We start from the raw sequence: 25,799 nt of genomic DNA, 5'->3' as shown, positions 1-25,799 counted from the left end.
ACAATGCCGCTTTATAGCTTTGCTAAATCAATCTCCTTTTTTTATCTCCACTTTTGTCATATTAAGCTTTTTTTTAATATATAAAAATGACATATTCAATTACCCAAATTATATATGAGTAAACGGAGAAAAAAGGAACAACAAATGACGGCTACAAAGAGTCAAAGTGACACTCGTGGTTACGCTCTTTCCATTAAGCCATAACGTCAGTGCATAATTACAAGGCGTTTTGACAGATGCTGTCAAATGGCATGTTTAAAAAATGAAATTAACATATTGGTTCTATAACTAAGACTAGACTTTACACCTGCGTGGTTTCATACCCCTTTGTGTTGGTTTGTAGTGATATCCTGGCGAGATATACATATGTTTATTGTATATACACATGAATGGGTTGTTCATTGTTCCTAGAAAGTGTCAGAAATCCACACCCACACCAACTAACCTGCAGCAGTGAGGGAGGGGTGTGGCTGTGACCCTCCATCAGACAGAGAGCCATTCAGCCCTCGCTGCTGGTCCTCCCATGTCACCTCTACAGTAAGACACACATGCACACACATACACACACACACACACACTGGTTTGGATACTACATTATAGTATTAAGGGCATTAAGCTTGTTGTACATTCTAACAAAACACTGTCCGAGATGAATCGTTCCAGAACGTTCTCCAAAAGAAAAAAAATAATTCATCATTTCTACATCATTCACTGTTTTAACCACATCACAGATGCATTAGCTGTGTATAGTGCGCACATCAGTGCAAAACCATGGACAGCTCCTCAACCAAGATCATGAGTTTTGCTCCATCTGCTGGCCGTCAGCGGTAACACCACTTCAACGCTCTGAAAACGTGACGTTGTCCCTGCCGTACCTCAACAGCTAAGGCAAAAGATCCAGGACATACAACATAATCATAATTATTAATAAAGTATGAATGAAAATGAAAATATAATGAAAATATCTGTCGTGTGGGAGAATTGTGCAGGGTGTGCGTTCAACGTGTCCAACTGTAATGATTGACATGAAAATGAGAATAAATCAGCAAAAATCAGAATAATATCAGTTTTAGCTTCATCCATTTTAACTCTGCTATTTGTTTAGTGTGAATAAACCCAGAAAGAATGAGCTTAGGTCAGTGTATGTAATGAACTACAGAGATGAACAGCTACCAGTTAACGTCACCCACAAAAATGTTGACTAAATTAAACGCACACAGCAAAGTCACACCAAAATCACACTGTCCAGATGACTTGCCTTTCCTCCCATTTACAGGTAGACCTTGGGGTTTTTCCTCACAGTCTGTTGCTATAGGGGAGACAGATGGAGGCCCATGAAACTCATAGTACTGTAAGTTACATCTGCACAAAGGAGCAGAGCTATTCCAATAGCTGACACCAAGCCTTCATTTAAATATAAAAGCTACAACACAAACATGTTCTTTTGATTATATACACTAAAAGTACAATGTACGGCTTTCATAAGAGAATTATGGGGGGAAAAAAAAGAAGAATATGTTTTTTTAGAGACTCTACATGAGCTTCCACTGAGTCAGTCTGCGCACCAGCTATGACAATGTTGAGTAACACTGCCACAGTCAAAGGACACATTCAAGCTACACAAACAGATGGGAAAGTAGGAAGTGCAAACTGTGGGGGACTCCAGTTTGTGCCAACAGTCTGGCCACTCATTCAAGCCTGTGGAGGAATGCAATCTACTTTTCTGTGCTCTTTCTCTCATCATCCAAGACAAAGTGAAAGAAAAGAATGAATGTAAATAAACATGGGTATTTCTTGTCTATGAAAGGACTTAAGAGAAGTGAGGAAAACACTTGATTCAGAGCAGGTTTCAAGGTAAATGTGTGTAATAATAAACACACCTGGGCGACCATTTTGGGTCTCAGGTTCCCCAAGCTCCCCTGCTGCTCCCTCTGAGGAGTTGCCACAGGAACAGATGATGTGTAAGAAAATGTGGGAAGTGCAAGTGCAGTAAGACAAACAAAAAAAAGGTGGCAAGGTTTATCAACAGTCCGGCTCAGCAAGGGGCAATAATATGGATCCAGTCCTTTAAAAGCTAGACACACACACACGCATTGCATAAACTGAGTGCCATACGGCTCAGTGGGAGCTGTATCACAAGTTCAGATCAATATCTCCCTCCCACTGCCCACACATTGCCACTGTCCTAAAAGGCACAGTACAGCCACAGAGCTTAAGATATATACCAACACAATAAAAAAGACAACAGAAATCAGAAAGGACTGACTACTTGACGGAGAGAAACAGCTAAATGAGAGACTGTGTCAGGAATATACTGGAAGAAGGGCAGAAGGTCAAAATGAGCGGCAGAGCAGTTCAGACAGAGCTTCAGAGCGATAAAAAAGATGGCACAGATACAGAAAGAGGACGGGACAGAGGGGGAGAGAGAGAGCAAGAGAGAGAGAGAGAGCCCTCATGGACTCTGACAATGATGAAAGAGTTCTGCAAAGTACATTGACAAATTCCCCAGAACTGCCTAAGCTTCTCCCCCCTCTCTGTCTTTGTCACAGTCTCTAATCACTGTAAATCTACAGCATCTGATAAATTCAAAAAAATTATTTTAATGTTCATCACAGTGCCTCTACAGTACATGGCACACGTTGCTAGGACAACACATAACAGTTACAGGAGTGCTGAGGAACATCACTGAGTTAGGTGCACGTGGCATTATCATTGCTCAACGTCTGGAGCATACGCCGTTTAAACCAATACAGTGGGGCTTGGGGAAGTATCTCAGCAGTCCTAAATAAATCCATCATTTTCAAAACAAATTTGAGGCAACATTTGAACACAACACCAGCACGGTCGACAGCAGGATCCAGACACATCTACAGGTAAGTACGACACTGTACATTCAACAGCGCTGCAACAGAAGGAGGGTTCATGGAGCACAGGAAAATCTGAGCCTCCGCTGAACCCAGCCACCTGCAGTTGCAGACAGGGTTTTGGCCTTCAGAGTCAGGTGTGGCTAAACAGACACTCCCAGTCTGAAAGACTAAACCCGCACATTCAAGTACAGACCTTCACAAGGCTCTGTTCCTTCGTCTCCATCTTCTGAGAGAAAAATGGAAAAGGAATCGAGTAGAGAGAGTTATGCACGAAAGGGCGACAGTACACACCAACAATACACAACACTCAAGGAGAGATACTCTGGCACATATATTATAATCTATAGCGTTTGAAGAGAGGGTCCTCAGACCCAAACAGGTGAATCACCAAATAAAAACTACATCAAGATACTGACCGGGAAAAAAATGACCACACTGGTCTATATTCCCTGTGTTTGAGACTCTCTATAAACAGTAACCCTGCAATACATGAATAAAAACCAGCCAGTGGACTTACTTCTGTCCTTCCCTGTGTGTGGAAGCTGTGGTAGTTGCCGTCCCCGTCTGCTGGACATCGGGGTACTGGTGGGACTGGTCTGGACTGATCCACTGCGAGGATGCGCCCTATATGACAAAAAAAAAGCAGTGGACACGGTGTGTGAGCCAGCAGTCAGGACAGGAGCTGATGGTGGATGGGCCAGGCCGGGCCAGGCCAGGCCAGGCCAGGCCGGGCCATGTCGCACCCACATCACAGCGTGAGAAAAGCAAAGACCGTTTCCAAAAAAGACATAAATGTGACTGATTTGACTACAGAGAGAAAGTGAGCAGATTTAACCCATTAACTAAGATCACACTCACTGTGTTACTGTGCAGACTAAACAGGAGGTAGAAAATGATCATGATTAACAGAATTTTAATTAAAATCATGTCTCTTGTGTCTCCAAATATAAAACCAAAGCACACAGCAGAATGATGTTTTGGCACATGGCATGGAGGTGAAGGGACACATCAAGTGTTGGGAACTGAGCTGCAATAAAAAAAAAAGAAAAAAAAAAAAGATGCAGTGAATCGCATGTACAGTCGACTCATCACGCTGTAAGAAGAGAAGAGTTCAATGCAGGACACAGCTGACCAGTGCGACCATGCGTTCATACTGTCCCCAAAAGGCTTCAAAACAAAACCAAAAAAAACAAGAGAGAGAAAGTAAAGGAGAATGCCATTGCAGGGTACGCGGCATCAGTTGATGTTAGTGATGAAAATCAAAATCAAATGTTGGCCCAACACTGCTATACTCACGCAAGCGTATGAGCAGTGTGTTCCAAATGAAAACGGGTCAGCACGCTATCTACGCTTTTAGGATTGCCGTGCCTGGGACATGTGTAAAGAAAACTCAGCACTGGGGGGGCTTTTGGGGACAAAAAATAAAAAATAAAGGGGCTGAGTGGGTGGGTGGTGGGGTAGTTGTGAGGGGGGAGGTGAGGTGAGGTGGGGTGGGTTGGGGTGAAAAGGCAGAGGAGCAGGGTATTGGGAGGAAGGTAGGGGCAGAGGGAGGGAAGGAGGTGGTGGTGGATGGTGGTTTCTCTGGTTCATTCTGTGAGTTAGTCAGGCTTGGGGGTGGGTGGGAGCTCATGGGACGGACTCTGCACTGGCTTGGTTCTACAGAGCAAATGGTTAGCAGAGGTGGAGCAGCTCTGGGGGCAGAAATAATCTTACTGGTTGATTTAAAGACTTTGTACTCACCTCCTGGCAATAGCTGGGCTTCTAGATGAGTAAAGCCTTATCTAACGAGCATAAAATGAACATATATATATATATATGGTATAAGCCCGCCTTCAAGCTAACTTAATTGACCTTTGCAGTTTATATAGCACTCCTTCCAATTGCCAGAATATGTAAAATTTGGTTTTAATGTATTAACGAAGCTTTATTCTAATAGCAATGGCAAAAAAGGGACGGTTCCATGGATCTTCTCAATGATGCTTAAACCTAATGTCTAAATTATTTCTCCCTCCAGAGCGGCTTTGCCTCAGGACAATTATTGCACTACTACAGCTCCAGTTGCTCCTGCGTGTTAAACTGGTGAATGCTCCAATCTGGGTCACACCTCGTCAAGGCAGGTGAGGGGGGGGCGGACCTCCCAGATGGCAGAGACGGCATGGACCTCATGAGCGAAGAGTCGTGGGGGCGTTCAGTGGAGCGCGAGCGGGAAGAGGGGCGCTCTATAGTGGGCCGCTGGTCTGCAGAGCGGGACCTGCTGTGATACTCGTGTCTATCCATGGCTCCGTGGTTCCTACAGAGGTTAGTGAGAGATAGGCAGGCACTCAGTGGGACCAAAGCAGCGCAGCGACAGAACGCTGGTTAGGACGGCCAGTATGGAGGACACAAAGGTTTGGTGCTCCACACAGATGTGCGAGTGTCTGTAAGGGCTGTACCTGTGTTATCGCATGTTTTGACTCAATTCATTACAAACTTTCTAATAATTGCTGACAATTCTGTTGACATATTTAATCTCATGGACCAAACGTGTGTTTATACACACGTTTTGTCCTGTACTGGACAATAAATCAAAAATCTGAAACTCATTTCAAACATACACAATGACACAAAACTGGTAATGCTGTATTTGAAACACAACAATACAGGTCTGTCCCCTGGAGTGAAGGAGTCATATTATTCCACTGTAGTTAGAACTTAATGATGCAAAAACTAAATGTTCTATGGACACTGAGGTTTGTTTGTTTTTTCTTGAAACTGAACAATACAATTCAAATTGAAATTCTTCACAATTAACATTAACACTTTGTGTGTAATTCTTAACGAGGAGATGTCTTATTTGATGTCAAGGGTGGACAGAGGGTGGGGCAGCTCCTCTGTGGTTATGGTCCCTGTAGTGAATTAACAGTGAAGTCGTCAGGGTGTGCACACGTAACAGGGACCATGTGCAGAATAATGTGGCAGGTGTGTGTTCATTTTGTTGTGTCGCGTTTGCGGTCGAGTGAAATGTGAGGGAAAGGTGTACAGTGTATCTTTAAGATTGCACTGGGCTTGTTAAATCCGTTATTTCCTGAATAATGACCGGCCATTATTCTTGGAAGTATCTTTGGCACAGTGAGGATAAATGCAGATCTTTGTCAGACTGAAGAACTGTTGAGGGGGGGGGGGGGGAAGCAGGTTAAGTTTTCAACTGGAAAAATCACTCACTGTACAAGGGTATTGTTTACCTTTGCAATAACAAGAAAAGGGAAAAAAATAGTTGAATACACATACAAAATGGCATAAAACTGCATATATCAAAGCATACAAAAGGCACATTCAGCATTTGAGCATGCATACTGTTTGGGGAAACTGTAAATGTTCACACATTTGCGAAAACAGTTAAATATGTACATTAAACTAATAAACTATATAAGAATAGATAGTCTAATGTCCTCTTGCCGTATGAAAAATTGTCCCCTAATAGTCATCAGTGGGTTCCCATCACGTGATTGCTACAGCTGAGGAACTATGGGTAATGTGATGGTTATATTTATATTATATATAAATGTAAATATATATATTTATATTTACATCTCCATGACGAACGCCTGCTCATTATATTCTTACTGGTTTTCATAGTTTTGATACTGAATGCTTATATAAGTTTAATGCTTACAGGTGCCTGTGGGCTTTGTCCAGCTGGAAGTGCACTCTAAACCAATGCACTTAAAACAACGGAATAATAATAATAATAAAAAAAACAAGGTTATCATTTGGTTTTTTGGAGGAGAAATGAGGAATGAAGACATTTTGCCAAAAGGCTCAAACTCCAGTGTGATGGATTCTTCAGTACTATCTCCTTCCCCTTGTTTCTTCTCTGATCCTGCATAGTTTTACTCCACATTCTCCTTCCTCTGCACCAGATGCATACTGTTCCTCTGCAGATAAAAGTACGAAGCTTGCCACTTTCCTTTCTCTATCAGCTGTCTAGGCTATAGGCTAAGCCTGAAGTCGAGCCAACCTGGGCCTTGGGGAAACTTTGTGGCACTTTAATAAAGTCAGTCAAGCTCTCAGGCGGAGTTGTGAGGACTCATCACTTTTTTTTCCTCCTGGAGAGGAGAGAAATGGTGCAAGCGTCACGTTATTCCTGACTGAAAGCCAGATGGCAGGCGGAAGATTGAGGGCTGAGAAAAGTGGAGTCATTTACAACATTTCTCTGGAGGGGCCATTGTGAGTTATTTCTTTTTATTGGTGCACCAGGATGCTGATGTGCGTCCTCCTGGGGATAGATTGGTGTCAGCAGACCTCTCTGTGGGACCTTGGAATGATGGGCACACCATTCAGGCCAAAGCCAAGCCAAAGAGCAAAGAAAGACTTAACACAGCTACTGTGCAGCCCAGAGCAAGGCATCAGAGATGCCTGCTGTGTGGGTGAGCAAAAAGCTGCTGCCAGTAACATAATAAAAGAAAAAGAAAAAAGGACAACACTAGACAGACCACTGATTGACGCATTACTACTGGTATAATGTGCATGGGTAGGTAAACAAAGACAACAACGGAGAAACGCTTAGGTGCCGTCCAGCACTGTATTAAACAATATGTTTACATACAGCTGACATCAGCAACACAAATAACAGCTCTGAGCCTTAACATATGGAGGCAGTTGTGTATCACCGGCGTACGTCTACACAACGTCAGAGCTGTGATGACTGCGATATCAGACAGGATATCGGTTTGTTTTTTTTGTCATCACGATGTACGATCACGGATAAATTAAAATGGACGAGGGACAATTTGAGGAGACCACAAGATGGTGGATGCACAGATGCAGCCGCAGTGCATGTCAATACCTCTCGTAGTCATAGTCGGAGGAGTAGGCACCCTCAGAATAGGTGCGGGACATCCTAGTGGAACGCAGTAACCTGACTGCTTCCTCTCTGCAGATCGGGTACACACGATGGTTGCGGCTGGTGGGGAAATATCACAACTGGTCAGCGTTCTGTTGTTTTTTTGTTGTTTTTTTTCCACCACATGGGAAGGTAACATACTGTGTATTTAAAAAAAAAGAAATGAACCTGCAAAGGAAATTGGAATTCCCATTACAGTCTGTCTGGAGTGATTACACTAACTTAAGGAATACTATCTGTGCTCTACTATACAGTGACTGTATCCACTTGATTACAGGAGATGCCACCTCTGCTGGACAAAACTTCACAACCACAGAGTACTTAAAACTCAAAAACCAATGACATGTAAAAGCAAATCTAGGAAACTTCCACTTCTCAAGTTTGGAGTGAAAATAGTGTTTACATGGGAATGAGGTGGTGAAAAAAGAGAGATGGATGGATGAAGTGAATGGCCAAATTTTACTGCTTGGGAAATAATCCACATTCTATATAATATACGCAAAGTAACATACTTTAATATTACAACACAACACCCATGGCACTGACAAAGGTCATGTAACACAAAGTGTGTTCACAAACCAATGTGGCGTGGTTAGATTTTGTTAGATTTCACATAATGGTAATCATGACAATCTTCACATGGGGGAAAAAAGTGACAGAATACAGGCTACAGTGTCATTGCCATGTGTTCAACACCCAAATAAAAGACACAAAAGGGTCCGTGGGTTGGAGTTGAAGGGAGGAGGGTTGGGTTGGAGGGTGGAGGTGCAGTTTTGGGGCTACATGCAAGCTCAGGTAAAAGTCTACCTGGGGTCCTTCTGAGGATCATCAATAGGTTGAGTATGTCTGGTTCGAGGTAGGGTGAGAAAATGGCTGCAACCACATGGAGGGAAAAGAGAAGACAGAGATGGATCTGAGATGGTGTGGAGGAAGAAGCCGAGTCGGGCAGATAGATGGCGGAGACTGAGAGAAAGGGTGACGGAGAGATTTCTCAAAGAAGTGAGATGTAAGAACGCTCATAGAAAAGGTCGATGGAACAGTTTCAAAGAGGAGAAACAGACAAAGAAGATTAGAGAGGCTGGACGGTAAGGACACGTCTTCCTCAGCTTTGGAAACAACAGAACATGAAAGTCTAAATAAACTAACCTTCGACTGGATATAGCTCACATACAGTCATTTTAAGAACATTTGAAAATGACACAAAGGGTTTAAACTAAACACCGGCCTCCATACAAACATACAAGAGGCCATGTTTTATTTGATACTGTAGGAGATACGAGATCAATCCAAATTCCCCATGATTCATTGCCTGTGTCATTTTCAACTGTTTTCAATAAATAACTGGACACTGTTAATTAAAGCAGCTGAAATACACTCAAGCGAGCACTGTCCCAGACAATTTAGATAAGTGCATTTTCTGTGTCTGACACTGATTTAGGCCGAGACTCAGAAATATCAAATAAAGTTAATTGGACAGGGGAAGTAGCTGCGCCCCGGCAGTGCCAAAGCTATGATTGGACTCTTGGAGCAACTCTTTCCACCCATCGCAGAAAATAAATGCTGATGGAGGATAACGGACCACTTCCCCTTGACCAACTCTTCCATAAAGATTGCGGGATACATGTAAATACTGTATACTGTACGCAGCATTTAAAGTGTTGCCTGCATAATTTTAAACTTGCTGCTAGCTTAATAAAAGCAGGGGGGGACCTGTCCAAGTCCAGTGTTCATGACTTCAAATGCCTTATAGCTTTTTTTTCTGATGCATTAGTAAAGTGGGTCAATTCATTCTGATCTGAAAACTATTTTTACATATGAAGGTACTGGGAATCTACTGAGGAACCTACGGTGTGAAAATGCATACGTTCTGCTCCAGAATGCCCATCATATACAGTTTAAGCCCCAAAAACTGAGAAATGCTGCTAAATCCCTGTTTTGTTCAAAAGCTCTGCAGCTGTATTTTAGTATAGTCAGGCAAAAACAGAGACCTTTGTAAACAATGACGTCGCTATTCACATTCATTTACTGACCGGTTCTTATCAGCCTGCGCTGATTCGCTTGGCCCGTGACACATGACCACGTCGGCGGAAGAAAACAAACCAGTGTAACGTGGAAAAACTGGAAAGATGTCGATGTACTTGGCCTGGCCAGTCAACGTTTTCATGTGTTTGGTTAAATATGTATTCCAGTGTGATGTTGAGGAATAGCTCAACTTCATTATCAGGCCAGACAAACAATTCTGTTTGCCGACAGACACAAGCAGTGATCTATAGTCTGTCTGTCTCTCTTCTGACTGGCCAACAAGGCTTTATGGTTTATGGTTATAATGCCAACTATTGACTTGGCGTGCTTTTCATGTTTATGAGAACTTTGCATGTGTGGACAGGATTATTTTTCAAAAATGGAGGAGAAAAAAAAAATAAATTATCAGAACTAGGCCTAAGTGTCAGGGGAATAGTTAGATATTTACACACTTGGTGGTCTACTTTAGAGGAAGAGTGCTACTGAGAGGCCAAAAGTTGAAAAGCTTTCACACACCAGATTTCTGTTGTGCGAAAGAAGTGGATTGGATCACCACTCATGTAGTTTACACCCAGGCCCAAAGAGTTGGAACACAGATGGGTTGCTGAGTGGGCACATACATTTTTTTTCCATTCTTCTGCTTAAGATTTATAAAAATAAAAGATGAATAAAAAAGTTGTATGTCATTAATCAAACATGTATTTCTTGGAAAAGTCGGGTTTACTGATTCAGAAGTGCACAAAAAAAAAAAAGATTGGAAACATTGGTTTACTAAACACACTGCCCCCTAATTCATGTAGGCAATCAAATCCATATGAATTTGCACATCAGATCAAACACGTCCTTCAACATAATTCTCCCATTGTTCAAAATAGCTTTAGTGAAAACAGTCTATCTACCCAGAGGTGGACAGAGAATTAGTTACCTGGAGGGCGGGGGAACGCTGGGGGAGCGTGACCGTGCCCTGTTTATATCAGCTGACCGAGAGCAGTGGTTAGATGACATCACCTGCTCAGGTACCGACAATGTGGAGCTCTGGAAGTCTCTGCCATTTGACCGGAAGTCTGCGAAAAGAGGAATGGGTCAGGATAAGGATGAGAATGGAGGGACAAGATCGAAAAGAATCGAAGAGAAGGTTTTTTCTTTTTTTTTCTTTTAAATGGTTCCTCATTTACATACTGATGCCACAAAATGCTTATGGGCAAATTTACCTCCTCAATATGATTTCCCCCTAAAGTGAGAAACTGAAAAGACAAAATCTGCAAGTCTTGGTCGTGACAAATTATGACTGTTAATGATGCGCATCCAGTATAAACACACCCGGCAATAAGTCGAATACGAACTGAGCGTTATGCTGAATGCCATTCTGCACAGATAATAGATTCTCTATTTTCATTATGCTGAGTCTCCACATTCCAAAATCAAGACCTGGGTTTCAATGAAGGTGCAGTTCAGCTGCTGCGGTCGTTCTGTGCATTAAACATGAAAATAGGCTTTCAAAAATCAGAAACAGTATAATGAACTTTCTTTGCAAGACTGATTAGTCCATTTATTATGGAATAGTTCATTAAACGGTAATCAGAGGCCACGGTTCAGGTCAGTGCTTAGTACAGAGGTTGATTGATATTCAATAGTGTAGAGCACATTAAAATGAGATTTCAAAAAAAAATCTTGAGTTGGAAGGTAGCGATTACAGAAATGCTGATCTTCACTTGAGGAAAATGTAATTATAAATAATACAAGATTTTTAAATGGAAGGTAGCTGTGCACAATAGGGCTGCAACTAATATTTATTTTCATAATCAACTAAACTGTTGTTTATTTTCTCAATGAATTTGTTGTTTGGTCCAGAAAAAGTCAGAAAATCTAGAAAAAAATGGAGATTTGATTTTCCCCATACCACAAAATGATAATGTTCTTAATTAAAGTTATTCAGTTGTAATGATTTCTATGCTATATGAAGTTATACAGAAAAAGTTCATCAGATAATTATTGCTCGTCAAATAGCTGTAGATTAATTAAGCAATCATGGATTAATAGTTGCAGTCTTAGTGCAGATTAGCTAGTGTGTTAAGTGGATGAATTTTAAGTCAAGTTTGTCTCTTTTATGAACTGACGCTAAGACAATAACAATGACATCTTTCTCAGTGTATTTGCTTTGTGATGCACATTAGGTTTAACAGAGAAAACATCATGCCATTTCTGAGCCGCCTGCTATTAACTTCAATGCAGAACTATGAATAAATAGGAACAGAAAATGAAATTTTTAGCACATATAAAATGGAAAATTGAAAAATGATAGGGTTTGATGGGAAAAGTGACAGGGATGGAACTGGTGCTTAAAAGTGCAACTGTTATATACATATTACATATAACCTTAACCTAACCATAAAAACATTTTTGAAAAGGATAGCAGCTCGATGCAAAGATCAAATGATAAATGAGATGAGTTCATGTATAGAGGAGGGTGTGGCTGTAGCAGAGTGAGGGAGTTTTCCCTCCACAGTGACTGAGGTAAAAAAAAAAAAAAAAAAGAAAAATTTTAAGGCAGCGAGGGGCTGGTGAGAATGTTACAGTGGCTGGAGGAGGATTTCCCTCAGCTATATCATCAATCCAAGGCTCATGTTTTCCCCTACTCAGTCTCTCAGTAACTGAATCTATTCTCATCTCCTCTCTTTTTTTCTCTGTGGCATGAATGTGATACGCCACACACCACCCAGCACCTAAAAAAGAGGTTGACACAGTTGTTTTGGGTCTTCAAAAGAAAGGAAACAACAAGTTTAAACTTTAAAAAAAAAAAAAAAAAGCTGAATCAAGATGTTATTTTTCTATGGCTTGACGTTTTATGCTGCTCACAGCTCTGCTTCTCCTTTCACCTTTTCTGACTAATGGCGAGTCTCAGAGTGTACAACAAAACAGCAAGTAGCATTTTACCCATTTCATCCTTGCAAATTTGTTTAAAATACCATTTAAAAAAAAAAAAGTCTTATTGCCATGATTGCAGTATATGGATTTACCTGTTATTACCCCAACACCATCTTCACAATCGTAGTCTGAGATCTCACTGTCACTTATCCTCTGGGATCCTGTGAGATAAAGAGACAGACAGACATGTGGGTATGTGGAAGACGGAGGGAAATGATGAACAGGACAAAGTGATGAGAAACAGACAGACGGGAGAGATGGGTAAACACGGAGGAGTCATTTAAGTTCAGCGACTATACTGTCAGTGTATAAGTCGTGTCACGAGGCTCACAAATACAGCAAAACAGACTTCTGGGGTCACAATTCAGGCACTTTACTGATTGGTTAAGTTGCAAATTTAAAATATTGCAAATTAACTATTTCACTGCTCAACTTCAACGAAAGCAGCAGATCAGGAACACGGAGCAGCTGTTAAATCTTGTATCATCTCACAAACACAAACAGCCACAAAAGCCTGGTCACAGGACATTAACATGATAAATTAACATGATAAATAAAAATAAAATAAACCTTTTTGTATGGAGGAAATAAGATGCTAGAAAACTATATATATATATATATATATTCCATATTTTAAGTGTGTATCTAATAATATGCACAAAATGAATCAAAGCATAATTTTGCAGTATAAGCATTAAATATAATAACAATAATAACAGTAGTACATCAGCAGCAGCCTAAACTACAATATCACTTTCATGAACATATTCACGATCAAAACACAGCACAAACACAAGCAAAACCGGAATGGGCTGCAGAAATATGTATAATGGGGAGAATAATTAACAATTTACAATACAAAACAAGGGGAAATCAAGTGGTCAAACATGATATTGAGTTTGACAAGGTTTTTTTTTTTTTAGCACACATTTAGGATGAGTGCAAATGTACAGGCTGGGATTGTGTCATATTTATCGGGAGAATACACAGAGAGGTCAGACCACGGCGTCCAAATCTCTCGTCTCACAGAGCGCGCACGTTTGCTACCCCGAGTGTATTTCAAACAAGTCGTGTACGGTTTACACCGACTCCTCACCATGAAATCCATGTAAGGCAGCAAAAGCATGCACTCTCTGTGGAAAAAAGGGGGGTGGGGGGTGGGGACAGGGAAGCAGGAAACAGGGATGGGTTGTTCAAATAGGACAGGAGAGGACACTCAGAGGCTCCACAGAGCAGCAGCACCACCTGCGTGCACAGGGGTCCTTTACCTGAGTTGTACGAGCCTTTGTCTGAAAAAGCAGAAGCAGCAAGGTTGATGGAACATAGACAGCAAAGACAAAATAGGCAACTACACATGCTGCGCATCCAAAAGAAAGTAACTTTACTTGTTTGCAATTCAGTGTAACATTCTGTCTTACTAATATATAGATGACAGTTTGTAAAGTTATTATTCAAATGTTCCTAATATTGTTGTTTACAGTTGCAAAAATCACTTTAGGACTGTATAAAGGAAAACCAGCTGCCCACACTGCGTTACAAGCGTTACATACTCTGCAGTCGCCGCGTCGGACTCTCTCCGTGGAACCTGCGCTGTGTGTTCGGGGAGGCACGTGGGAGCGGGATGGAGGATACGTCATGTGTTTGTAGCTTGTACCAGTGTGGCTCGTCATCCAGAAGCGCCGTCTCCAACTCTATCAGAATCTGTCAGAGGGGAACAGCCGTGAGCTTTGGGAGGGAAACTCAATCGAGAACAAAAAAAAAATCCCTGTCCATGTTGGACTGTAGCGACCACATTCAGACGGATTAGCTCATATACTTTTACTGAGTGTCTCTGATTGGTAAGATTTGGTTTTCTTACCTCTCCCAGGAATTCGCTCTCCTCCTCCCTCACCCTGGCTTGGTCCCACAGTGTGATCTCCAGCATGCGCTCCCGGAACTCTCGCCGGTGAACCGGCGAATACATAAAGGTCTGGTTCCATTTGGGCTCTAAGGATTTCTTTACTGTTTTTGTTCTTCTCTTGCTTTTGTCACTGGAGGAGCAATAATTCAAACTGTTTTTATTTACAACCATGGTAGAGAAGAGCCACGACTACAACACCATCAAAAACAAGACGGGACACAGTGCGGTGCTCGGCCCTAAGCATGCTGATGAAGTGTGAGGATGACCGTGCTACTTTCCTGAGAAAAGTTGAGCTGTCAAATGGAAAAACTACACTGAACGACCAAATAGTAACATCTACTGTTAAACAAGCAACATCCACAGATTGTGTTTCCTGATGCTAATGGCTTAAAACGATAAGGATTATAATCTGTATGGGCTCTGACGTGTAATGTCTTATTGAACGCAATGAAATTAAATTGAAAAAGTGTGATGGGTGGTAACTGTTCCTACTCTTACCTTCTATCAGGGAGGAAATATATTTTTACGTAAGGATTCCTGGGTCGTCCATCTTCCCTGGGCGGCAGATCTTTGGCGCCCAGGATGGTGACGATTAGTTGATGGCCCACTTTGTCATACCACAGTTTGACCTGCAGGGGCAGAGCAGAGACATCCTGCTGAGAGACGGATCAGGGCCACACGGGATTAACAGAGAATGCACAGAGGGAATAATGCAGGAGAAGACAACTTTGTTACGTTAGAAAATGGTCTGATTGCATGTGCGTCTTTTAATGAGGCCTATCTTAATTCACCCAACAGTTCTTGACTGCACCTTAAGGTCTTCTCCTGCATTGACCCTCCAGAGAAGAGGAAGATGTCTACCTGCTAAGACAATGTCAGGTCACATGCTTGGTCCTAACATTGTTTTGTGTTTATTTGAAACATGGTCTGTTTGTGGTGTTTCCATATTTGTACTTTTCTCATGTATGCGTTACACCATCGAAAACTGTCCGAAATGAAACCGAATGCAGCTGCTCTAAGTGTTACTGTCTATCACAATAATGGTGATGATGTATCTGATAATGTTCTCTCAGATATTCAATCAGGAAATCAATCATGCTAGAGCAAGAGGAATCAATGGCAGGGAGAAAACGGAAGTATGGACTCCAAAGAAGACACTTAGAAGAAACATCCAACATCCAACAGAGGCCTTAAAGAAAGTAGATGAAGTGAGAAGAAGAAACAAAAACTTCTAAGCTCTCGTCCATACTTCTTTAAGAAGATGTTTATGGAAAAAAAAAAGAAAGTTCTGGGCTGTTTAAATCTACCAGCTACACATGCAGCAACACAAGAAAAGGGCATTCAGGTCACGTCAGTACATGTGTACTGTAGGCGGAAGCAGACAGCAGGGGGCTGATTGAAAAACAAATCCTTCTTGAAAACTCTCTGAACTTGTAGCCCATCAGAAATATAAAAAAAAAATAAAAATACTGTTTGTCCGTGGATTGGAAACTGTACGACTACATTACGTATGGACGGACACTTCGTCCAATTGTCCAGTTCATATAGCCAGTCAAGAACATACAAGCATGTGTTTAGACACACATGAATCCAAAACCAAGGCAGTAAGACGGAAGCACACTTATTTAATGACGCATACAGCATCAGATCTATGTAAATTCTTTTTTTCAAAACAACAAACAGATAAGAAAATAAATCTGACATTTACATAGTAAGATCAAGAGACCCCCAAAGTGAAGTCTACAGCTTTGCTTGGTTTGAAGTTAATTTGGAAAGCAACATTTTTTGCTTAATTTTCACCTCTCAAACATAAAGAGATATACAATTTGTTTTCCAAAAATAGGGGGGGGGGGGGTTAAATTTGGTATTTCTTCACTGCAGCATGACACTCCAGACGCATAATCCATAATCTGCTAATTGACATCAACTTTAACTTGCACACGAGGCAGTCCTGGCTGTTGTGTTTAACAATGTTTAAGGACTGGGTTCGCGTCACACTGAAGGAGAATACAACACTAAGTTCCTTTTCGGAGAAAAAAACTTGAAAGAGACACCCTCCTGCATTGCCTTTGTGAAGATCCCCAAAAAGATTAGCAAAGTCACTGGACACGGTCGAGAAATCGGGCAAAATGGAAGAGTGTCTCTTAAAATCTGTTGAGCAGATTAGTTGAGCATGCACCACCTAAAAAAAAAATAATGATGTGAATGGGTTCAAATGAATTATAATAACTGCCATCATAACAGTGACACCTAAAAATCAAATAGAAGAAGATGACATAATGCACTGCACTGGGAGGGAAACTCAAAGCTGCCGTTTCCCTGCGGAATGCATTTCCCAAGTATGGAAACAGAAAAGAGGCCAGTCAACAGTCAATGAGCAAAGACCAAATAGAGATTGTGCCCTGCAGACAGGACCCATTACCTGGACCCTAGGGGCAAAAGGCGTTGTTCTTCTACTAAGGCTTTGGCTCTGGATAAGCAAAATTAAATGTCAAAAAAGAAACAAGAAAAAAAAAAAAAAAGAACAGAAAAGAAAATGCAATAAAACCAAAAACCCCATAAAACAACAACAACAACAAAATCACAATACACTGTACACACAACAACACACATTTGGAGCTTTAGATTAGACGATTTAAGTCAGCGGGTGTGTGTTTTTTTTTTTTTTTTCTCGCCTTTCATTTATATCTCTGCTTCTATGTTTCTTTCTATCTAATCAAAGATAACTTGTCCCTGAGCTTCTCTGCTCTGTTCTGCAATTATATCTCTCTTTCTTCTCTGGACCTTTTCTCCTCTGCATCAGAGCTTGCGTCATGGCGTCGACGAAGTTAACCCCCTGTTGTCATCCCTGTGAACACAAACTGAACACTGCTCCAAAAACACAACAGTGGTGTTTTTTTTACCTGTGGATCTCGAGGTCAGCCCTCTCAAGAAAATACAAACTATAACAACACGGGATGTGTCACGTGTGGTCTGAATGACTATATAAAGTAGTGGCAGTCAAACCCCCACCGTTTCTCATAAATATTGATGTTGTAAGAAAAACATGTCAGAGAGGTGTTACCTAGATGCTAACACTATTTCCCTTGAGGATCCTAAATTTGAGTGTTGATTTATCTCTTGCTTTAATGCGGCCATTTACCCATTTACCCCAAGAGGGAATTTATACTAGATAATGGACATCACACACACACACACACACACACACACACACGCACAGTAACCTGATCTACAGTCCTGTGCTGGGTTGGTAAAAGGCCAGCTGAACAAGCACAGGGACAGAAGTTGTGTCCGGTATCGTCCTGGCAACAGTTTAAGCTTTGACTTCATTTTAATGTTGGGGCACATGTGACATATTTTACTCCTGAAACTCTAGCACTGGCCCAAGCGATCAAACCATACAGTATCTCAGGAGGATTTGACGTGCAGTCTTAATGTCCTGTTGAGTCCACTTACTGAAAGCTGTCCTGACAGGTACTGGGGGGCGTCCCTCAGCATACTGGGACTCATGGGGGATGTGACGGAGATGGACGGACGATCCATCTTCTGAGACTCAAAAGAACTTGAACCTGACGCGGCACAAGTGACACAGATTATTATTATTATTATTAAGTGGCAAAGTTGTGTCTTTACTTTAGCTTTAATAAGATCCACAAGAGAAGAGAAACTTGAGGATGGGAGGAGAGACCCAGAGAGGCAGCGTGACAGAAGCAACTCATGCAGTCATTTTCTTAACCTCATGTTTATTGGCTGACGGTTGGAATAAACAAATACATGTAGTAGACTAATGAGATAAAGACTCACTTGATTCCAGTTGTGCATGTGTGCTGTCTGGTATCCTAGGAATATCTCTGGAAAAAAAACAAAAACAAAAAAAAAGGAATGTGAGATGAAAGGGAAGGAGGGACATAGAGGATTCATTTGAGCAGTAGTAGTATTAAGAGTAGTAATTAGTCTTCATCTAGCTTCTCCCTCACCAGCACAAAGCAGGACAGATACAGATACCCACATATGCAAAGATGTCAGAGACACAGCAAAAGGCGGGGGAGGAAAGAAGGGATGTCTCCACTTATCAGTATCATTAAAAAAAATCAGTTCACATGTTCAATTTGTATTAGTACCATCATTTCTTTTAGCTGAAGGTGTTTAATGGCTGCAAATGAGGAAAAAGATTAGGTCTGATGTGTAAATTTTGATGTAATTCCTTCTTTGAGACGTACGTGTTGTCCATGTCATGACATAAGTGGAAAAAAAAAATTTTCATAGAACATTTATTGCAATAAAAACTCTCCATTCAAACCTGTAGACACCACAGCATGCACCTGGTGTGAGGAGAGTAAAACAGTTGGGCCCCAAGTCCCGGCTTTACTCCAACTGACAAATCCACGACCCAGCCAAGCTGCTAAGTTACTGCCCACGGAGGCAACTTACTATACTCTATACCACCAGGAGCAATGTCTGTTAATTATGAGCTCTCACCCTATAGGCCGTGAGACCACCAGCTCCACCTGCGGCTCCGGCTTGGATTCTAGTATGATATTGTAAACTTCTTTAAATGTGGCTCCTTGTAAAAGCTTCCCATTCCACTCCAGCACCTGGTCACCTGCAGAAAATAAAACACCCCACAAATCACATGCAATGTTACAAACTTTCATGCACGTGATGTCAACGTAGATCATTTAACACTTGCGGAAGACTATTTTTTTTTTAACAGTTTTCCTGTTATACCTGGTCTGAGGTGTCCAACAGTGTCTGCTAGACTTCCTTTTCTCACTTTAGTGATGAAAGCACAAAGTCTACCAGATTCTGTCATCTTGCCTCCCACCACCTGTAGAAGCAGAGATGGGACAGGATTAGAAGTCAAGTCACGTTTATTTCTAGAGCATAATTTCACGGCAACATAAAAGGTATAAAACATTATATTGAAATAAAATGGTAAAATAGTGACACAATAGAATCGTAAAAAGGGTAAAAACTACATAGAAGTGTCTGGGTTTACTATTTTTATCCTGAGGTGAAGGCTAAAGAGAAGAGGTGGGTCTTTAAAAGCAATTTTAAAATGTTCAATGGTGAGGGCAGATTTCATTTCCATGGGTAACCCGTTCCAAAGTTCAGGGGCAGCTACACAAAAGGTCCGATCTCCCCGGGTTTTTAGTCAGGAATTTGGTACAGCTAAAAGCAGAGCTCAGAGCTCGGGATGGAGCATGAAGACAAAGAAGTTAAGAAGGTAAGATGGTGCCAAACCATTAAGAGGTTTGAAAGTCAACAATAACATTTTATAAAACGAATAGGAAGCCAGTGGAGAGAGAGTGCAACACAGGTGTGACGTGGTCTCTCTCTTCCTTTTTCCTTCCTTTTTTCTTTTTTTTGTGAAGTAAATGTGACCACGACATTGGCTGACCATGTTACCTACGAAAGTGCAGCATGTTTGCTGCAGCTTGCAGAAGACACTGAATTAGGTCTTGCCTGCAGGTGAATCCTCAATAAAAAACACTGAGAGGGGAGGTTCACTGGTGAAAGTGCATCACTTTTTTTCTTCTTCTTTTTTTAAATGTCCACAGCTATTGTTTTTTTTTTCCCCAGAGACACACTCTGGTGCTGCTCTGTGACTCCGTGCAGAGCTGTGGGCGAGGGCTGCATTGTACAGTTCTGAGCTGCTGTGCTCCACTCTGCTCAGCTTACATGGGCATCATACAAATAAAAATCCCTCTTAATGGCAGCTGAATGCCAACATACAAAGGAGCTTAGGGAAGTCTGCTAAATGAAATGGCTTTATGTAACAGCCAGGAGCCAGAGAGAGAGAAAGAGAGAGAGAGAGCAGGAGGAGGAGGAGGAGGAGGAGGAGGAGGAGGAGGAGGAGGAGGAGGAGGATTGAAAATGAAGGAAGCGAGAGAGAGAGAGAGGAAGACAGTCAGTGAGGGCAAGGCTGGCAGCCTCACTGATGGATTGACAGGCTGAGCGGTGGAGCTGGTTGGCTGCTGCTGAGCAGACAGAAACGTGCCGAGGCAATGAGCAGACACAAACATGCCAGTTCAGGACGCTCATTCAATCAGTAATGATTTTTTTCCCCTCCTTGCTGCTTACTCTTCTCTTTCCTCACGGCCTACTATAGGTTTCTCTGGAATTCTTTTTTTAATTATTATTATTAAACCAGTGTGTACCCCCCCCACACACACACAGATTCATGCAATAACTAGAAGAGAAGGAAAACCAATAACAGGAAATATTTCAAATGATTTAGCAATGCAGTGACTGCAATAAAATTACAAACTTGTGGGTTTAACTCGAAAGATAAACGCTGTACGTAATAATATGGTATAAGTAAACATGTGGTACTGTCATGGTACTATTTATTATTAATAATAATGCACTTTATTTGTATAGCACCTTTTGCTGAACAATAGGAAGGAAAATAACATTTAAAAAGCAAATGCAACAATAAAACACAACATAGGGTGGAATGAAAAGGAAAAGTCGAAAGTCAAAAAGTCAAAACCCTGTTTTAACTTTGAAATGAATAAAAAGATGCAAATAAAACAATAAAATTGAACACAGGGTGGAATAAAATCGGAAAAGGCTAGACTCGGAGGTACTTTTTTTTACCAGTTTTAAGTCTTCTTTTAAAAATATCTAGTGAGCTGTCTTCCCTGATATCTAAGGGGAATGTGTTCCAAAGTTAAGGGGCGTAACAAAGTGACAAAGGCAGCATCCCCTTTAATACATAAGCACTATCTTATCCGTTAATATCTGCACGGATAAAATAATTTCAATTTTGTCAGTGAAACTGAATCTGGTCTGACTCGATTCCTCTGAGAGGCTCAGAGAAGTTCACTAAATTAGTTGAATGTAAGTGCGTATAGAATATTATAGTGCTCAATAACAAATGATGCTCATGAATATTCATGAGGAATATAATCACAACACTAAAGAACATTGATACAGAGGGACAACTAGAGAGAAAATGAGACATCTAAAAGAAAAATTGTTGAGTAATTACAACCAAGTCAACATAAATGTGAATTCTATCATTCATAATGATTTTTTTAAATTATTCATGTGAAACATTCAGTGTAAGGTAAAAGAACGTACCTTCAGACCAAGCAGAGCTCCTGAGTCTCGAGGCACACTTCCATCTTTCATTCGCTTGTTGAGCAAAATACGTCCTATTAGACGATCTCCATCTTTGGACGGCTGCCACGTCACCGGGTGCTACAAGGTTAGAGCAACAACACACCTTTTGTTTAACAACTCATCCACTTGGGTTTGATCACTTAAGATCAAAGCACACAACTGTTCATAGTGAAAGGAGGGCATGGGGGTAGAATTAATTCACTTAGGGAAAAGGAAGTTCACACAAACTCTGGTGATTTATTGATTCTTTTGAATGAAGGAATGTTATCATCCAAAGAGCAATCAGAGAAAAAAACAAAACACAACTAAAACGTACAACGTCACGTTACTGTTTCATGTTTTTTCCCCCAGAGCTTGTGTGAACCTGCCAGTGTGAAGGTGGAGTGAGCTTCATGCAGTGCCCCATGCAGAGTAAAGCAAGCAGCCAGAGCACTCCTCCTCAAACCAGCTCTTCAAACTGGAGCTGGAAGATCGGTTTCACAGTCTGGTGCTTCACCACACACATCACCATCAAGTGGAGTAGTGAGGGGAAAGCAGACAATGAAGAAGGGGGGAAAAGACCATCTATGGCACAAGAACCAATGAGGTAGACCATGAGGCTTCAGAAAGATGAAAAACAGAAAAGCACAGAATAAAGCCATAAGACACAGATAGGGTGAAATCACAGATGCTGCAGTGGAAGGGAAAAAAGAAAAACAAATGTTTTATTTTGGTGCAAAACAAGTCCAATCTTCCCTGTATTGTGCTTTTCTAATAATTTGAGAGTAGAAGTGAATGGAAAGTTTGGCAGGGAGCGGGTTCTGACTGGACTGGGTGCTGTGGGGTAGGGCAGCAGAGTGTGAGGGACGGGCCTGAGTAAAGGTGTTCCTACAGCACTAAACAGGACCGCTGCAGAGCAAGAACACAACATACGAAGGAGAACGAGCATGCAAACTAGGAAAGACCCACATTCCCGTGTGCCATGACAAACAGAGAGGTTGTGTATCAATGCTTTTCTCTAACAACTACTGTAAGGTTTGTAGTTTCTGTTTGGGGAGCAAAAACAGCAAGTACAGGTAGCAAGCAAAGAGGGTGCCCCCAAAAGACTTTTTAGGCAACACCAAGCAAAGGAGGTGGAGCCAAAAGTAACCGAAAAATAAAAAGGAACGGAATCGCAAGAGAAATCAATTTATACAATGTCAAATCAAAAAAAAGGAAAAGGAAAAAAGAAAAAAGATAACAAACATCTGACCTATTTACACTTAGTGACAAAGCAAACAAAGACTGGATGGGTAGGTCATAAATAATAATAAGAAAATGCAGGCTAGATTGTCTCAGTACCTTCTCACTATGGCTATGCTCCTCGTTTAGGGTAGTGCTACTGCACGTATCAACTCCCGAGTCTTTAACCTGCGGTTCACACCATGCCAAGTCCTCTTCAAATGAGTGTCCCCCAAAGCGCACCATTTTCTTTTGCCTCTCAGATAAGGTGTGTGTCGGCTCAGACATAAATGCCTGCTCAATAGTTTTTCTTTTTCCCCTTTGACTGTCCCCTACAGGTGTGGGATAAAAACAGAAAGAAAAACAGAAAAACAACATGCAAAGGTGTAAATAAAACGAAGGAAACATGAAATGACAAAAGACTCAAGGAGAGGGGGCTGGGGAGAGGAGAGAGACAGGGAGAGAGGGAGAGAGAGAGAGAGAGACTGGGGATAAGGGGCAGAAGGGACGGGGGGGGGGGGGGGGGGGAGGGGTCAAGGCAGGGCTCCACATGTCTCACCAAAGACATTGGGGAGGCCTCGCTGCTATGCCAAGACGCATGGTCCCACCAATGGCCATCCAAATCTCCTGTAAGGTGGTGGGAGGGGTGAGGGCGTACATACACAAGAGAGGACAGCAAGAGGGACCAGTGAGGACACCACAAACCATGACGTACATACATTAACGCACATATGAACATAATACTCTTTCAGGACAAAACTGGACATCCAAGCACGCTCACACATACTGCCTTCAACTCAGATTGCGGTCATGGTGTGCAACTCTATGATCCCTGTGGAGAGAGAAACATGCAGCTCAGACAATAACACATGAAGGATCAATATCAATTGAGCGCCTCAAACGCCGCACGGTAAGGAAAGGACGTGAGTGTGCATTCTCTGGCCACACGACTATCAGTTTTGACAATTCCCTGGAAAAGAGTCCGCGAGGTCCTCTGCAGTGTTCCACTACTGTCATACCGTGTTACACTAGAACATCGTATAAGAAAAATCCTCTTTGTAAATGTGCTGACAGCGAGTCATTTCAAATGTTTTGACAGCTACTTCCTTTGGTTCATTTGCTGAAACACATGGTTGTTTCATTATTAACCCTATTTCCACAGAAAACGCTATGACTCAGAGTTCAAATTCCGCAGACACTAGCAGAAAATAGCATGCCGCTATCTCATCCTACAGTAGCTGCATCCGTACAAGGGAGCCGACGTGTTTAACTGTGGATCAGAAGCCAAGCGGCCTTCACTGACCTCAGTCAAAACTGAACAAGGCTCTGATTACAACTTCTGTAGTGGCATCAGTGGACACAGCCTTAAGAAATGGCACTTAAGCTGTTTCTGTTTTGTTTTTACTTCTTTCATCATTGCAGCTGGAATGTAAAAGACAGAGGGGGGGGGAGTCAAAAACTGCAGCCTTATCTCTTGCAGCAGATGTGATGCTTCAATCACAAGTCACAGCCAAAAAAGAAGAATTTGAAACTCACTGTCATCATTCGATCTGACAGAAAGCACAACTTTGCCATCACACAGGATTTGTTTCCCCCATGTGAATGCAGAGAGCAGAGCGATGGAGAGCACTTTCAATTTGATTAAGAGGCTTAATATTCCAAGCTAATTAAAAGGACTGGAAAAAAAAAAAAAACATTGGATCCAAAGGTGGCGCTAAGATTCCCATTACGGGAGTAATACGGGGGGGCCTGATGAAAAAAAGAGACGTCAGTTGTGAGAGAGTGGGGGGGGGGGCTGCTGTCTGTGCAGAAAATTGTGACTTTTTTGTCTTGAGACTTTAAATGTTGGCAAATCTCTGCATTTTACATCCCATGTAAAGGCGATGGGCATTTAAATGTTATTCTCAGACACTGGCGAGTCATTTTACAATAAAATGAAATGACTTGTTAGTTATGAAGTGTTTAAACACTGCAGAAAAGCCTATGTTGGTGCTGACTGGCATTCAGCAGACACTGGCACTGCACTTGTGCTGATGTTACTGTGTACTTGCATGAATGTACGCAGCTGTAGTGAACCGTGGAGCCGCAGGCTCAGGCAAGGTTGTCTAAAAAAAAAAAAAAAACTAAAAAAAAACACTATGTTTTTGCAGCCCCTGAGCTATATACATCACATTTGCCACACTTCAATAAACCTGCAAAGAGCTGTAGAACCTAATGGATTTATACAGGGCAACCAACCTTCAGGCATTATCTGACCAAGGATTCAATCCCAGGGAAATCAGGCAGGTCTGATGGAAAGGCATAAAAATAGACTCTATACGATTCTGAGTGTAAAGGACGTGGTCATGGAAGACTGGAGCACGCACAGGTCAAGCAGAAGGGGAAACAAAAGAATCTGCATCAACATGGGTCGATGACGGGCAAGACTGGCCTGCACGTATGGAAAAACGCAGGGATCAATACCTTGTTCAAAGTCTGTTTTATTGAGTCACTGGCTGAGACTAAAATGTCTCACCTTTAGCATCAATGCACTTTGGCATCATTTGATTGTCCATCAAAACATGCACTTAATCACTATTTATATCCCTGCTTGCCAAAGGAAAATAACCTCTTAAGACATTTGCACATTTTTAATGTTCTTCAGTTTCATTGTTACTAAAAAAAAAGTCAGGGCCTGCTCCTTCTCTCTGCTCGGAGTCCATCCATCAGTCTGTGCAATCAGGATGTGCTCACTTAAACTACTTACTGTACACAGTTATGCAGTGTGATGAAACATTATGGATGCTCCCAGATGGGATTTGCCCTCTGCGGACCTCTAACTAACAGCTGACAACAGTCATTACCCTCTTTGCCTCCAAGTTGCCTTTCTGTC

At 41.7% G+C, this 25,799-nt stretch overlaps 1 protein-coding gene across 49 annotated transcripts in view; it reads right to left on the bottom strand.

Annotated features, from left to right (window-relative positions):
* rims2a (regulating synaptic membrane exocytosis 2a) overlaps positions 1-25,799 on the bottom strand; it is a 120,536-nt gene that overhangs the window by 30,378 nt on the left and 64,359 nt on the right. For 7 of the 49 annotated variants that reach the window (XM_058648826.1, XM_058648830.1, XM_058648827.1 and 4 more), the window contains 18 exons: positions 23,048-23,259; positions 21,686-21,805; positions 19,325-19,424; positions 19,076-19,199; positions 18,401-18,447; positions 18,053-18,165; positions 17,019-17,066; positions 15,095-15,225; positions 14,555-14,747; positions 14,247-14,397; positions 13,965-13,985; positions 12,789-12,857; positions 10,697-10,835; positions 8,557-8,622; positions 7,693-7,809; positions 4,972-5,157; positions 3,385-3,491; positions 3,061-3,093 (listed from right to left, as the gene is read on the bottom strand). In XM_058648826.1, coding sequence (XP_058504809.1) covers positions 3,061-3,093; positions 3,385-3,491; positions 4,972-5,157; positions 7,693-7,809; positions 8,557-8,622; positions 10,697-10,835; positions 12,789-12,857; positions 13,965-13,985; positions 14,247-14,397; positions 14,555-14,747; positions 15,095-15,225; positions 17,019-17,066; positions 18,053-18,165; positions 18,401-18,447; positions 19,076-19,199; positions 19,325-19,424; positions 21,686-21,805; positions 23,048-23,259 — 1,977 coding nt within the window. Of the gene's footprint in view, positions 1-3,060; positions 3,094-3,384; positions 3,492-4,971; positions 5,158-7,692; positions 7,810-8,556; positions 8,623-10,696; positions 10,836-12,788; positions 12,858-13,964; positions 13,986-14,246; positions 14,398-14,554; positions 14,748-15,094; positions 15,226-17,018; positions 17,067-18,052; positions 18,166-18,400; positions 18,448-19,075; positions 19,200-19,324; positions 19,425-21,685; positions 21,806-23,047; positions 23,260-23,486; positions 23,555-25,799 lie in introns of all 49 variants that reach the window. The other 42 variants (XM_058648847.1, XM_058648879.1, XM_058648850.1 and 39 more) reach the window with 22 other exon arrangements.

This window comes from Solea solea, chromosome 13, assembly GCF_958295425.1.
Source record: "Solea solea chromosome 13, fSolSol10.1, whole genome shotgun sequence".
NCBI lineage: Eukaryota > Metazoa > Chordata > Actinopteri > Pleuronectiformes > Soleidae > Solea > Solea solea.
Note: the sequence above shows the minus strand (reverse complement) of the source record. Positions and strands in the feature narration are given on the sequence as shown.